This window comes from Fusarium redolens (genome assembly GCF_020744475.1).
Source record: "Fusarium redolens strain MPI-CAGE-AT-0023 chromosome Unknown BKA55scaffold_12, whole genome shotgun sequence".
NCBI classification, from domain to species: Eukaryota; Fungi; Ascomycota; class Sordariomycetes; order Hypocreales; family Nectriaceae; genus Fusarium; species Fusarium redolens.
In genome coordinates this window covers 648,337-663,010 of record NW_025763675.1, presented here as the reverse complement: position 1 = coordinate 663,010, position 14,674 = coordinate 648,337, and the positions used below count along the sequence as shown (strand labels likewise).

Here is a 14,674-nt window from a genome sequence, read left to right as displayed (position 1 = left end):
GCTGACGGTGGAGGACTGGCAAAGCGGCCGTGCACCGTAGCTCTTGCTGGCTTATCCCCGGTGACAAGGGAAAAGAGCGGATGTGGTGGTGAGGTAGCAGGGGATCTCCCTTGAAAGTGCCCACGGACAAATCTGATGAAGCATCGAAGTGACCAGGGAGACTTGACACGTTACATGCTGGGGTAGCCACAGTACAGCATGCATGGTGCCCGAAAAATCGTACATGTCAACCGAACAGTGCGTGCAACACGGAGAATTATGTTGGCGAAAAACGGTAATAGCTATGTAATACCGGTAACACCGCCGAGAGAAGTTCTCTCTCGAGATGGTCAAGCGTCAGTGTGTAAAAAAGAGCGGCAGGAATCAGTAAGGAATACTGTACTACAATTGATGGAATAATCTATCGGCTTAAAGGCTTTGCCAGCTAATGTCAATCATCTTGGCCTCAAGGCTTCAGGATAAGGCTCCGGAGCCGTCTCTCTGACATCAAGAACTTTGCTGTCGGAGCCTGTAGCTTCGGCGGTCTGTGTGGTGCCTTGGACCTAGCGCTGCTAGTTCGTTACGCGCCAAGCCAAGGGCACTTTGTATAATCCAACTGATGACTCTGCTGTGGACGCGGTAGTGGCAATATATGTATGTCATCGTAAAGTGTCGAATGAATTTTTCTCTCGAGCTTGGAGGCAACAAAGTCAATATCTTGAATACACAGATATGCTTTCTTTTGTCAGTCAAGGTTGAAGTTAGGATGTGGCCAACCGGTATGATTTTCCTTCCAAGTCAAGTACATACGAACCTGATACGTCCGTTGATGTTGCCTTGAAGGAGAACTGAACTTGAATCTCTGCTGAGAGTCGTCGTCATTAAGACCGTGGCCATAAGACGCCTAGTTAAAACCTCGCAAAGAACTGAAGTTCATGTCTTGAAACGATGAGTAGTAGCCAGGCATGTGCTCCATTGAAAATAGAGTGTGTAAACCGACGCCCCTGTTAAGCGAAGACAGCCTAAATTTGGCCGAGTTCAACAGATGCTGGGGGAGCGATGCTGCAGGCTCGTGATGAGACGCCTGACTCGCCTAATAAGTTCCTCTGAGATTCAAATGTCGATACTCCCTTTTACTCTTCCCATCTAAAGCAAGACAGGGATCACTACAAATTGCATGGTGCACCTGTAGGGGATGAGGAATGGGGCGCGGAGTCCAACCTGATATTCCCGCACAATCCGTATGGTGCATTCCTGGGCCTTTGAGGTCATAAAAACTTGACATGCAAAAGTTCTAACATTGCTCGGTGCAAATGCGTCGAGGTTGCGTCTGTTGTGACATGAAGGGTGTCCAGGACCTTGCAAGGTCTGATCTTTAGCTCCCTCACAGCCATTTGGAAATGAGAATAACTTGTTGATCCAGACGTGTTTGCAATGCGTGATCAAAAGCAGTAGTATTGGTAATGATCAGGGAAAGAAAAAATACGCGTGACGAGTTGAAGCCAGACTTAACAGGCAGAGTTCAATCTTGGGGTATCGTTATAGGTGCTCGCTAGGTTGGCAAGCAGGCCGAGCCGTATCACGGCATTTGCTGATCCACGCGCGAACTGATGCTCCGTTGTGAAAACCTATTCATGTACATCATGGTGGTTCTTCAATACTACCTGTTGTCCTTATGTGGTCAAGATTAGCCTCGCGATGAAGCTTAAGAGGAACACGACCAATCAAAGCATCTCGCAAAGTAGAGTTTCCAGAAGGAATGGACATAGGATCGACAGGAAGGCTGATGACGTTGAAGCTTCCGCTGCTGGCGACAAGTAATATTTATTGCATCAATGTTAAGCCTGACTCCAGGTTTGGTGCTGTATCCTCAACGGAAGCAATAAGTGTGGGGGCGTCAGTTTGGGTCCTCTGGGAGCTTTCTAGGACAGTGCGGATCGTTCCCTGTAACATTGAATGGCTGACTACCTAGGAAGTTGAACCGTCTCAGGGATGTAGTAATAATGATCATGGGCGGTTTCTTCTTTGATGGGCGAGACGCTTCGTGGATTGCCGATGCGGGTTTTTGCAGTTCTGAGACAGGAAGAGGCAAAAAGACGTTGTCAAGTCTTTGACAGCATGAACAAACAAACATATTGGCCTCGTTCCGCACAGGAATGTGAAGCTAACTAGTGTAGTTTCCTCGAGGAATCTATAATTGCTTCTGAACACATGGTCGAAACGAGATAATGTTGCGGCTGCAGGTGAAATGAGTGAGGTAGCGATCCGCATCCATGCCTATGTAAGGTATCTTATGTATGGTTTTCCCGTGCTCGAAGGTTCTTTCTACAATGCCGATGATAGACCTCTTCTTGGTCAAGATTCAGGGCAAAGAGAAAACGTTGGTTTTTACTTATATGTACAAGGCTGATGGGTTGGAACGGTTTGCCAACCTCCAGCAAAGCACTGGCACGGCACACCAACAGGGTTTGCTGAAAGTTCTAGACGAGCCGCTTCTTGTTTCTTTCTGCCAGTGCAACATATGCCAGCTACCGCTCCTAGACTCATTCGCGTTATGTTTAACAGAGTGACAGTTGCCTACATCTCTGTGGGCTCATGATTCTGTTTTTGGATCATGTTCCCCTTCGCCTGACTAAGTTTTGCTGGCATGGGCTTTTCAACTCCACACATTCAAGCAAGCAAAAGCCGTTCATGGGGTTAATAAAGGTGGTGGCTGATGCACTGTGCGATCCTTGCTCTTGCAGCTGATGCATTAGGATCGCCCAACGAGGGCGCAGACGTGCCTGTGAATGTGTAATGTGTGTGCGTGTGTGAGAGTGTGTGCGCTTCCCGCTCCCTGTAGATGGAGCTACCGATGCCCCATGTAAACTGATGGCCGACTGCTGGCAAAAGTGCATTGTAGGTCTGGAGTGGCCAGTGCTTAAATTTGATGCTATCAAAGGCATAGAGCAATGCTGCGATCTTGACCGTTGCAGGAGGGCTTGATGGGAGCTAATGTGCGAAACCATTGCCGGTTGCTCATTGGCGAAGCTGCATACAGCAAATCCGAATGACAAGCATTCTCCGCTGACTGTATGGAATGGATGGTTGGACTTCGCAAGTTCTGTTGGGTAAATTTGTAGGGCTTTGCAATGCAGTGACAGCTCGTGAACAGAGATGTACAGTGCTGTAGCAGTCAGTGAGAACCGCCGCGCTGCCAAGAACAGTTTGCGTTGGCGGGCTGGATTGGGATAACAATTTTCTTCTTTGCTCTCTCCTCTCTCTGAGCTAGCATACGCCATGCGAGCGGATCTGGCTGATGGGGTCGACCTCCACTGACTGCAGGTTGCAAGGCTAATAGAGGAGCCGAGCCGTACCGCTCGCGTCCCGTCTGTCCATCGTCCAAAGTCTAGGTTAACCTTGGTTGATGAAGTCGGGTTCGGCCGAGAACCTAACTTTGGTCAATCGGGCGCGTATAAGCCAGTTTTGGCTGCCGACGATGATTCTTCTCTTGCAGTGTAGATTTTTCCACAGGAGCACAGTGAGCAACACAATGCAGCAGTAATAGTGGCTGGCTGGATTGCGGGCGTTGCGACGGATACTGTACCAAATTCGCAGAGGGTAGGTCTATCTCGGTTGCGATGATGTCTCTGAAGTTGTGTGTATGGATAAAGAAATCCGGATCTGGCCCATAACTTGCGAAAGGCACTTACCTAAGGTAGGTAGGTACTGCCTAGGAGGCCGTGGAGGGTATGAACCCATCAGACGCTGGGCTTCTCTGGAATTTCGCCAGACGAAAGTATGTGCTAAGGTCAGCGCTTGTCTCTCGGCAATAAAGATTTTCGTGCCGTGGTTTCCTCACTACCTAGACGAACCGCTCCATGAGGATGGAGCACCTTCCGATGAATGTTTCCAGGTTGCTTTGCAGTTTGTAGGAACAAACTTCGCTGTTGGTTGGCTCTCAGGTCGATGTAGGTCTAGGTCCAGGTCCAGGGCAGGAAGGTTCAGGGCAATCAGGAATCTACATCTTAGTCCAGGGCAAGCGTGGCCAGACCCAGGCACGTTTTGGCAGGCACTTGGGCCACCCACCTTTTCTTTTCTGGAGCAGAGGACACAGGCCTGCTATACCATTGGCCAGAAAAGCTATAAACGATGGGCTAAAACTTAAACCAAGGCCGCCGCAGGATTTTAGTTTCATCGTCCACGTTGGTGTTGGTCGCGAATCCGCCCATCATTTTCTACAAAGTGCCCAAGCGTAACTGATCTGAGATCTCGCGTTTGGCTGATGATGGTCAACTCTCGTCTGCGTCTGCCTGCGTCTGCGTCTGCATCTACACCTACATCTGCATAAGCACAACTACTGTATGGCACTGTACAGAACTCGGTAGGTATTGCACTGTACCACTGCCGCTGGCTGCATTGGGTGATAGTGCAAGAGCCAGTCCTGCAGGGTTGCACGTTTTGAGAAAAGCTTCCCAAGCCCATGACCCTAAAACACGACTCACAGAGCAGACCCATCTTGACCACCGAGACAAATCCAGTAATCAACCTCACGGTTCGTCGGTTGGTGGCTGGCCAGCGGGCACAATTCGTTAACCCAACAATCGATACATAGTGATGTAGTGATGTGTAAGTATCGTAGCTGTGCGAACAGAGAAACAGATGCAGATGTTAAAACACTCTCAGGTTCAAGGTGTTGATACTATGCCAGCTAGAATCGGCAGCTAGGCATGGAGAGGCCCCCATGTCTGTACTGTACAGTGCAATGGAAAGCAACTGCAAGAGTTGATATCCATTTTGACGGATTCTTGTCCGAACCGTTCCTGGCACAAAATAGAGCAAGCAAAGCATCCATATATTACAGCAACCTCGTTCGTTAGGTCACTCCGAACAGTCCCCGGCTTGAATTTCCGGAGAATGGCACATCATATCAGCATTCCCACTCACCGCATCAAATCAGCGACTTGGCATTTGCATACCTATCTTGAAAAACAACAGACAACGTTGAGCCAAATCTCTTCAGACTTTCGGTTAGCCATGGGCCACGGTAGAGCAACAGTCTTGCATGGTATGGCCGCAAACTTATCTTTAGCCTTGGAATTCAAAACCGCCGCTGGATAAAAAGCAAAAATTGAGACTCAAGAGGATGATGCAATACGACCGCGTATCCGGGCAGGCTGCTAGTCAATCTAAGCACTACTGGATCACTTTGGTGTTTTTGGCTGGGTCGAAGACCGCCCTAATCACTCTCTGTGTCTCACCTTAGCACAAAGTACTGTGAATCGCCTCAGTCATGTGTCGCCTTCTTGCTCATGGCATTGCTTTTTGTTCTGCAACTATTGATTGGACCCTCAGTCTGGGGCCCACCATTTCAGCCATCGTTGACATAACCCCTGTCTCTCAAGCCGACTGAGCCCTTCTTGCGAGCTCAATGCTGGCGCCGCTCACGACTGGATCATCAATCTGACTCTGCAGTTATGAGTCCAGATTATGGCAATGAACACACTAGCACTAGCTTTTTCAGCTTGTTGTGTCAATAACACAGCTAGCCATGCAAATCTCATCTTGGAGAATCGCATCTGATTTGATACTATTTGGCACCTATGCCCTGTCCTTTCTAAAACCACATTCAGATCCATCCGCGTGTGGGGGCGTCGGAGCTAAGCGTGGGCCAACCGTCGTCTCTTCTCCTCAACACCCTTGAAATGAGCCCTGTCAGCCAGCTCTGTGGATCATGGGATTGGCATCCATCCTGTCCCGTACAGCTCGAGTTGAGACTGTCTTGACCTTGAGTGGCTAGCGTGATGCTCTCTCAACCCCGTACTGTGCGACATTGACGATGAGGGGCCCTTACACTCTTCCCTGCCTTTCTCCCACCCTTGGCTTCTTGACCTGGGCGATAGCTGAATGCCTCTTCTTGTCGACCTGCTGCCACCACAGCTGGGCGTTCCATTTCTTTTGAAAGACGTTCATTCGCACCCCCTTTTCTCCTCTGACCCCTCCACCCTTCCACCAGGTGGATACTTGGTAGCTACGGCCTGAGATCGGAGACTTACACACTGCTACCTACACGTATCCAGCATTGGTTATTGATCCCTACTACTCATCTGGTGTGTATGCGTGTATGGACTTTGAAGCAAGCTGGTCCCTGTCGTCTGTTTCCATTCTAATTCATTCAACAGGTGTCTGTAATTCTCTCTTCTCCTTCGCTGATTGAGATACGCCCATCCTGGGATAGCAACGGCACGGAAAGCTGTCTGCCCCGGAACTAAAGCCTTGAGAAGAGAGACAACATCCATCCATCTACTGAAGGCAGTGCGGGGACCTATAGACTTATCCCTCGTTCCCCGGCTTTGTGTCTGCTCCAATTCTGTAACCTTGTCATATCACTTCATCCTCTTTTATCAACATCGGAAATCTGTCTATCGCTCACTTCACCTTCGCGTCACGACAAACACCAATTCTTCGTGCCACTATTTCTCAAGCCCTCTCTCGACAGACAGTATCGCTATTTTGACCTCGACCAAGACTCCTAGTAAACCCTTTCTCTCAAGCCAAGCCACAGCAACTACGTCGGAGGCCCTGGCTCAGATCACCCTTTCACAGGTTACAACACTGGAGCTCGGGTTTTCTCCTGGAATACGCTTCTCACTTCTCGACTTCTCGCGAGACGATAGACTAACTCTGCACATGAAACTTCGCTGTGGCTCGATATAGTCGACGGCATATCCAATTGTAATAGACTCAACCCTTGACGAGTAACTCCACGCATCGACTTCAAGCTCGGCACAGCATATCCTGTCTGGAGAAGGATCTTGGACAACCTGGATTGCGAGGATTTATTCCCTGGAAATCATCAACTTGATCAGATCATACTGTTCTGGCAATCAAACCCCACCAGTTCTGGAATTGGCGATATTCATCCTTTCTGAAGGCGTCCCCCTGGCACACACACACTACTCCAATTACCACCCCCATACTATTCCCGAACCCATCTGCAGCACCCAACCTGAGCCGCATCACACTGTTCCCAGGGATCCCACTGGCCTGAGACAAACCTATTCAAGTCGACGAACCTCTCAACACCATTCCGAGCCTGTTATTACCTTCAAATTCTATCTTTCTGAAGGTTCTGAAAAATTGCTATTTAGCAGCATAAAACCTTGCTGATTGTCTCAATTCTTGACCGAGTCGCATCCACTCGAGACTCGAGCCACTATATATATTGACTCCCCAACTACAGATCACGACATGTCCCAGTGCTACAAGCTGTGTTAGGCCCTTGATTTTCTATTGGATCTGTCGTTATACAACATCACGATTTGTGCATGAAGAGCTTGTCTTTGTGCATCAGCGCAGCACATTTGGTTCAGAGTGTGATCGACTCCCCCCGGTTGGTCAAAGGACAATACGAAATTTCGATATTTTGAGAAGGTGCAATCTCTCAGAGCGATTTGACATTGGACGCCAGTGGCAGAAAACTTACCGAGCTTTAGCTTGCGCTTGGCCACTTGCCTTGCGAGTGTCTTTGGTTATTCGTAGGCTATCGACAACCAACTCGCGCAAGCCGCACAGATCAACAGTTACTAGAACCATGGTCAGAGATTGGCCCAGGGAGTCTTTCTCCCGCCATCCTCATCATCCTTACCTGCCGGAAAGATTTGTCGCCGACGGAATTGACGATAATCGATTTCCAGAGGCTCAAGATATGCATAGACGGCAGCCTCCAATGGTAACAACTTTCAAACCTTTCTTATTAGAGTCCTCGCTGACATGAAGCTAAAGCAAATCGCCGACGCTCTTCGTCGAGACTGTGGGATATCGGTCAGACACTACTTCTTGGCTGTAGTAATGGATGACGGAAGCCCTCAGACCTTCTCTGGTCCTAGTACCTCCGGGCTTCGCAGTGGTTATGAGAAACAGTTTTTTGATATGGAAAAATACTTGAGGGCCATGGACCGCCTGGATTCTGGTTGGTTGATTTCCGCCAAGTTATGAATCAGAGGGCTAATGTGAAGTTAGGTGCGAGTCCTGTCGTCGATGACTTCGCATTTGATGGGTACAAGCAATCTATGGACTTTCCGAGGAATCGAATGATGGACCGCCGACGAATGTCTCAATTTGACGATTGGGAAGCGCCAGCACGACAAGGCCGGAAAAGACCAAGGGCTCGCCACCCCATCATTGACGAAGATGAAGTGCCCATGACTGTATCAACAACAATCAGAAAGGGTATCAAGGTTGAAAATTCCGAAGAGCTTTGGACGTTTTATGAGCAACGTTTCAAAAACATGCAGCAAACGGCTTGCAAGCTCATAGCAAAAGCATGGGTCAAGGCCGTGGAGCCAAAGAAGCAGTCCACGCATCCTTACACGGGAAGCGACGAGAAGGCACCCGACTGGTGGCCCAAGCCCTGGGGTCCAACAAAGGAGGATAAGGTACGGCATAAGGAGCCGGACCATCTCTACAAACGAGGTAACATTCAACATTCATAATTGAGTATTTATATCTTCTATTCTAACAAACCTGAATCCAGAACGAGTTCATCTTCTCAATCATATACTCAGAATGATCGTGGTGCCCAACAAGATCCAGCATCCTGATATACAAAAGCTAAATCTCAACGTGAAGAAGCTCGAGGAGATTACGATTGAGGCTCTTTCGGGCTTTTTCGCAGACAAGGATAATCCAGCCAATGCGAAGAAGCGACCTTTTCTGAATGAGATATTCAAAGTGGCCAAGCAAGAGGAACGATTCAGGGACGGGATGATTGGTAAGTTTCCATTGGCGGAAACTGGATGGCTGGGTTCTTACTAAATATGCAGATGGGACAACGGAGGTCTTTGTTATGGCAGACGACAAGATGCTTGATTCGTATGCATCCGGTAACGACGACGACGGGCCTGTTCCCAAGGAGGAGGATGACCAAGACGTGCCGCCAAGTAAGTTGACGGCAGTCCCTGGTCTGATGCCTTCGTCAAACAGCCACAGCTCGGGCGCTTCATTGCACGGCACACCTTTCCTCGGTGGAGAGCTGCCTGTACGAGGCAACCAGTACGCTCCCTCAATGATGCAGGACATGACGCCAGACCAGCACGGCTTTGTTGAGAACAACGCTATGCCGGTGAATGGTCAACCTTCGGTCCACCCTAATAGCGGGAACATGGCTATGGATATGGGTGTGCCTCCTGCCGCACACGATTCTGGTCGTCGGTCGTCCATCTTCAGCGCCTCAGCAGAGTACGCAGGACAGAATGGCACACCGATATACACCCAGCAATGGCAGCCTGGTTCCACCGCGCCAAACTCGACGTCAATGTATACCTTCACTCAACAGCCAGCCAATCCGCCCGCGACCGCTTTTGTGAGCCCCGGGGTCCCAATGAACCAGGCTCAGCCATATATGAATACCTCGTTCGATGGACTAACGCGGGGATACGACCCCAATCAGCCTACTATGTTCCGAACTGGAAGTGTGGCACAGCCGTCACAGGTTCATCCGACTCCGGGCTATGACTATATGTCTCACGACAGTCGAGGGCTGCCCGGTGTCAAGGTGGATGATGTTCCGCGACACGCGATGCATTAGACTGTCGGATTTGACAGTCACCTCTTGTATATTGCCCGTGACACATTCTTGCTTTTCTCGTATGGTTATAGATTATGCATGACTTTGGGCCTGGTATGACAGCACAGGTCGATCAGTACAGATCATGCGATGGCTTGTTACAGCCTCGCTGTTTCTCGGTTTACAGTTTCCACCGAACACTGGTGCCAGCATGGCGACGACTACTCATTTTCTTCAGACGGTGGGCGGCTATGAAAGCCACTTGATTCGATACCCCAAAATACATCTTTAAGGATAATCTCGGGATGGTTTATTTGTTTTTTTGCGAATGGCCACAGTGTCTTAAGAGTTTGGGATAAACTATGTTGTGTGTGCCTGCATGTTCGGTATCAAGTTTTTTTTCCCGCGGGCTGGGTGGTTCCTGATTGGCATTTCTATGGTGTGCATTCTCGCTCAGCGTGGACATTGACATGCTCCGAATTATTAATTACTGATGAGCTCTGAGTAGATGAGGGTGGCTCATGGGTGTTGGGATAACGGGTATGAAATTCTTATGTTGACGACCAGAAACGCAATCACGATTAACGGCGGCGAACACATTTACCAGCGGTGGTTCATTCATCATGTCCACATGCGGACGATATCTCGAGTCCAATGAAATAGGTTTATGAAACAGGGGAATGCGAAATGAGAACTTCTCATCCTATACTATAAGCAATGTGGAATAGATATTGGGCGACGGAATCTTACACATTATGCTTCAAGTTCCAGCTTGCTTGCAGCTTACTTGCTTCGTGGATATATCGGGTCTGTGGGGTCAGCTCCTGCTAATTTCAATTCTGAATGAAGAATGGTTGAATAAAGTAGTGAGGGGGTTTTGCTCGTGGGAACTGCTACACATCTTGATGTAGAGAGAGGTGGTCAAAGGCCGAAAAAGGGGACTATTTCCTGATGTATTTCCCAACTGAACTAGACCTGATCCAGCGTTTCAACGCAACAGCGATAATAATTTGACTATTTCTTGTCCCCCAGTAGCAAGATCAAGAATAATGATGGGTAGACTTCAGTGCGAGGGGCGAATTTGTCATGACCAATTATATCGGATTGTTTTCCACTACAACACTCGTAAATATCATTAAACAAAAGTTGAGCATGAGCAGGCACGTTGTATGAAAAAAAAAAAAAAAAAAAAAGTTCTATCAGCTCGTTTCAACACTCAAGCTATTGTACCGTATCGCACCGTGAAGCAGATCCGTTACCTCAACCTTCTGCTGACCTGTGAGTGAATCCATCCACCAACGCCAAGCTACTTAAGACTATCAAACCAACTAAATCAAATCAGAGACAACATATCACGCCAGGAGACTACTCATATGCACCAAGAAGGACTCCCTTGATACTCAGTTCTCTCCTGGTTTTAGGAAAATGTCGCTCCACTATCCCGCGATCAACAGCAAAATAACATGCAAAAACACAACCGAGTTGAATAACAAATATTCACCGAAGTAACATTCGCTAGACGGGATTAGGCAGGGGTATACGTTATGAACAAGGTAAGTCCGATGTAGGGGAGAATGCCAACGCTGTGTAGTGCTTCTAGCTCGATGCATTGGCAGACGTGTTCTCCTCTTTGGGCTGGGGAGGCTCGAGGCCTGCGTTTTGTGCCACTCGCTTCCAAGTCTCAAGCTCGCGGTACAGACGCTCACATTCCTGCTTGAGTTTGTCGTTGGAAGCGCTCAACTCTGTTATAGCCTGCTCTGTAAGCAGCTTCTCGAGCGTCCACTTCTCAATATTTTGTTGCTCGTTCTCCTTAAGCTGGGAGATGAAGCTGACTGCCCGTTGTAGAATGGAACCCTTGTTCTTCTCACAGCCAGGGACAATCTTAGCGAGTTCGTTGATACCTTCGTTGATGGTTTCCCGACGGCGACGTTCGACTGTTTTCTGTTAGTATATTTGAAGACAAATCGTCAGATTAGATGGGTATCCACACCTTCTTTATGGTTGTCCTTTCGCATCTTGTGCCACTCTTCTGATCCGACTGTTGGCTTAGGGTTGGGGGCTGCGGGATTGTATCGTGGTGGCTGGTGCGGAACACCATTAGGTGGTGTATGTTGATGCTGAGGAGGCCCGACTTGAGGAGGCTCCATAATACTGTCGACTGTAGGGGTCACATCGGGGTTGAAAGCCGGATCATGGCCGTGCTCAGGATCAGTGGCTGCTTGGGCTGCAAACTGCTCTTCTGTCGAAGGTGGAACATGCAGGGTGGGATACATGCCGAGGGCAGCCTGTGCGGTGCTGGTAGCACTAGTGGGATCCGGAGCTTCGGGGTGGTCGTGATCTGCTTGAGCGGCCTGCTGCAGAGCGTTGAAATCCGCGACGTTGACGCCATTTGCATTAACGACCTGATTCTCCATGGCACTATCGATGAAGGAGGCGGGGTCGGTTGACATGTGCGCAGCTGGGGCAGGGCGTTTATTCCTGGCGAGATCAGGACTGCCGGATTCGCGCTTCCGCTTCTGACCAGGGGAGCCGGTCAGGCTGGAGAGGTCTGGCTGCTCGGCAAGAACTTCAGCCATGGTTCAGTCGTGAGAGAAATATCGAAAGAGAAAAAAACAAAGTGGTTTTGGTAGACGGGTTTGTTCGATCAAAAGCGCTCGCCAAGATTAAAGAGGCTGGGCGCAAAGTTTGACGATGTCGAGGCCACAGATGAGAGACGTTGACAATCATTCAAAGATCTGGATAGGGAAGGGCAGTTAGAATAAACTCGCTGCAGAATTAAACTATGGGTAGATGAATTGCGGGAGAGAAGAGCAAAGGGAATCCGGCCTCGATTGATGGAGAAGATGTCGAGCATCTGTTGTGTTGGTTGAGTGCCAGTGTCAACTGTAACACGTGCACATGATGCGCTAGTCTTCTCCTTGAAGAGGGCTTGAATCTTTGCATAGGGTATGGACAGAAGGGAAAGTCTCGTAGGTTGTCGCTCGCTTGAGGAGTGAATGTGAGAGTCGCGATAACCCAGCGTGAGAGAAAGGCATGATGAGGCGATGCGATGGGTCTGTGCTGATTCAGTCACTCTTTATGAGGGATGAAAACAGCACAAAGGAAGATGCAGGGGCAGGCACAAGAGTATATTTATGCGATGCTCATGATAGCAAGCGACGTACAGTTGTGACTGTGAACTATAGTGATTGTGTTGATGATTCAAGCAGTGAAGATGCGGCCACTTGGCAAGATGCATTGTATTCATTGTGATGCATTGTCAATCCTCATTCCATAGGCGCAAATATTTTGCAAAGCCCAGTCCTGAGTGCAGAGACTCGAGTTGCATTGCTGCATCGTCGTGCAGATCATTAAATCAAAGGTATCGTGAAGTGAATGAGATGCATGAAAGCGACATACCTCCCAGATCATGTGCTTCGAGGCGTGATCGTGCGAGATCACGAGTTTCTCGTCTCACGTGTTTACTTTGGCGGGATCTACCTCGTGATATCGCGCGAGTCCCAGTTGATAAGTCGACAACTTCGCGTCTGTAAATGAACAGAACCAGGACCAATACGTAACAAAAGAATGTTCTTAAAAAAAAAAAGGAGGAGGAATAAATCTTGGGTCTTTGATACGCGTTCGGGTCAAAATAAAGACGCGAGGATCTTTATGTTACTAAAGGGGAAGAACGAATTCTCTCCCCGGCGAAAATGGGCGCTTCTTTGGCTGGACACGCAGCTGGGAACTGGCACTGGAGTGAGCGAGTCGGGTCACGCGGCGGAGGAAGAGGGTGAACACGTGCAAGTGGGTGAGGCTGGTAAGATAAATAAGTTGACGCGAGTGAGAGGGGGGGAAGGATGCTGCCTGAGGCCGAAATAAGTGGCCGCGATGAGAGAGGGCGACCAATAGGAAGGTCAGGTGGGCCACATACGGTCTGAGATGGGGGGAACAGGCAGGCAGGGAACCTGGAAAGGGCGAAGGCGTTATGAATCAATGTGGAAAGTGCTAGCTGAGGTAGGTAGTTGTTAGTTGCATTGCACCTGCGTAACTGTATGATATGAGATGAGTTCATAGATCCTATTCTCAGCATATATAGGACCATATATAATACAACTACCTATTAAAAAGATTCAGCCAAGAACATACAACAACACCAACATTAGTACTTTGGTGCTCTCATCATACAATAACAAGCTTGATCCCCTCGTGTCTTAACTAGATTGTCCCTCTCATTGTCAGCTTGTATAGCTCTCCAATGCGGAGAATCATTACACAGCACAGGCCAATTAGAGAACCCTCAAGGATAACAAACAATACTACGTACACAATTACACCACACCACTAGAACATGAGGACCCGGCATGTAATCACCTGATCCCATCCCACGTACATCACTTGACGCCGAGAGGTGAAACAGGTTGCGTCCTTAAGATATCTGCGACAGATGATCCAATTTGGACTCGTCTGACACAGGAGTTAATGGCTGTAGGGGCCTCAGTGGGTTCAGCTTTACGTGAAATATGCTGTGAATCAAGGCCTGAACTGTACAGACACATTGCAGAGTCAGTTCCTTATCATACCAATATTGGCTTTCGTTTTCCAAGAAAAACCTCATTTCCCTTCAAGCAAGGATAGCCTAGGTGTCACAGAGGCGTTCGAGTATTGGAGTCAAGTCTGCAATGCATATCCAATACGATCCTCAGACCTCTCAACTGTGAGATATCAGATTCTATACCGTGTTTCTCCACCATGATCTATTTGCTTCATGCAGCCAGCCGACCTTATGCTGAACGGACCACTGATGGTTCGCGGCATAAAGTGCATCTTGTCATACCAGAACCAGATGCAGGCTAATAATGAACACAAGGGAGTTGAAGCCGATGTGCTAGAGTCTTGTATGGAGCATTTCCTCCGATTATAGTTGTTTCTTTGTTAAGCAGCCGAGAACATCTGAACAAGGGCCTACCTATATTCAGGCAGGAACACAAATATCTGCGTAGAGGTATAGATTCTCTCCTGGTTCTATTTCTTCATGCTCTTCGCTCACAGCCGGAATCACTCCCAAGACGGGGCCCCACATGCCCATGTTCCGAAGGCGGGACGGGGAGTGGAGGACTGCATGATGTACGTACATAGCGCCCATTGGAGCTCGGGCTCCCACTCATG

At 48.8% G+C, this 14,674-nt stretch overlaps 2 protein-coding genes across 2 annotated transcripts; one reads left to right on the top strand and one right to left on the bottom strand.

Moving 5' to 3' along the window:
• Window positions 1-7,552: 7,552 nt before the first annotated feature.
• Window positions 7,553-9,547, top strand: BKA55DRAFT_516924 (uncharacterized protein; the record flags this gene model as incomplete). The annotated part of the gene is made up of 5 exons (XM_046188133.1): window positions 7,553-7,690; window positions 7,744-7,930; window positions 7,981-8,433; window positions 8,495-8,731; window positions 8,784-9,547. 5 exons carry the CDS (start codon window positions 7,553-7,555, stop codon window positions 9,545-9,547), a joined length of 1,779 nt encoding a protein of 592 aa, XP_046046919.1.
• Window positions 9,548-11,122: 1,575 nt separating this feature from the next.
• On the bottom strand, window positions 11,123-12,102 carry BKA55DRAFT_595860 (uncharacterized protein; the record flags this gene model as incomplete). The annotated part of the gene is made up of 2 exons (XM_046195865.1): window positions 11,123-11,460; window positions 11,517-12,102. The coding sequence occupies 2 exons, from the start codon at window positions 12,100-12,102 to the stop codon at window positions 11,123-11,125; spliced, it is 924 nt and encodes a 307-aa protein (XP_046046918.1).
• Between the last annotated feature and the right edge of the window lie 2,572 nt (window positions 12,103-14,674).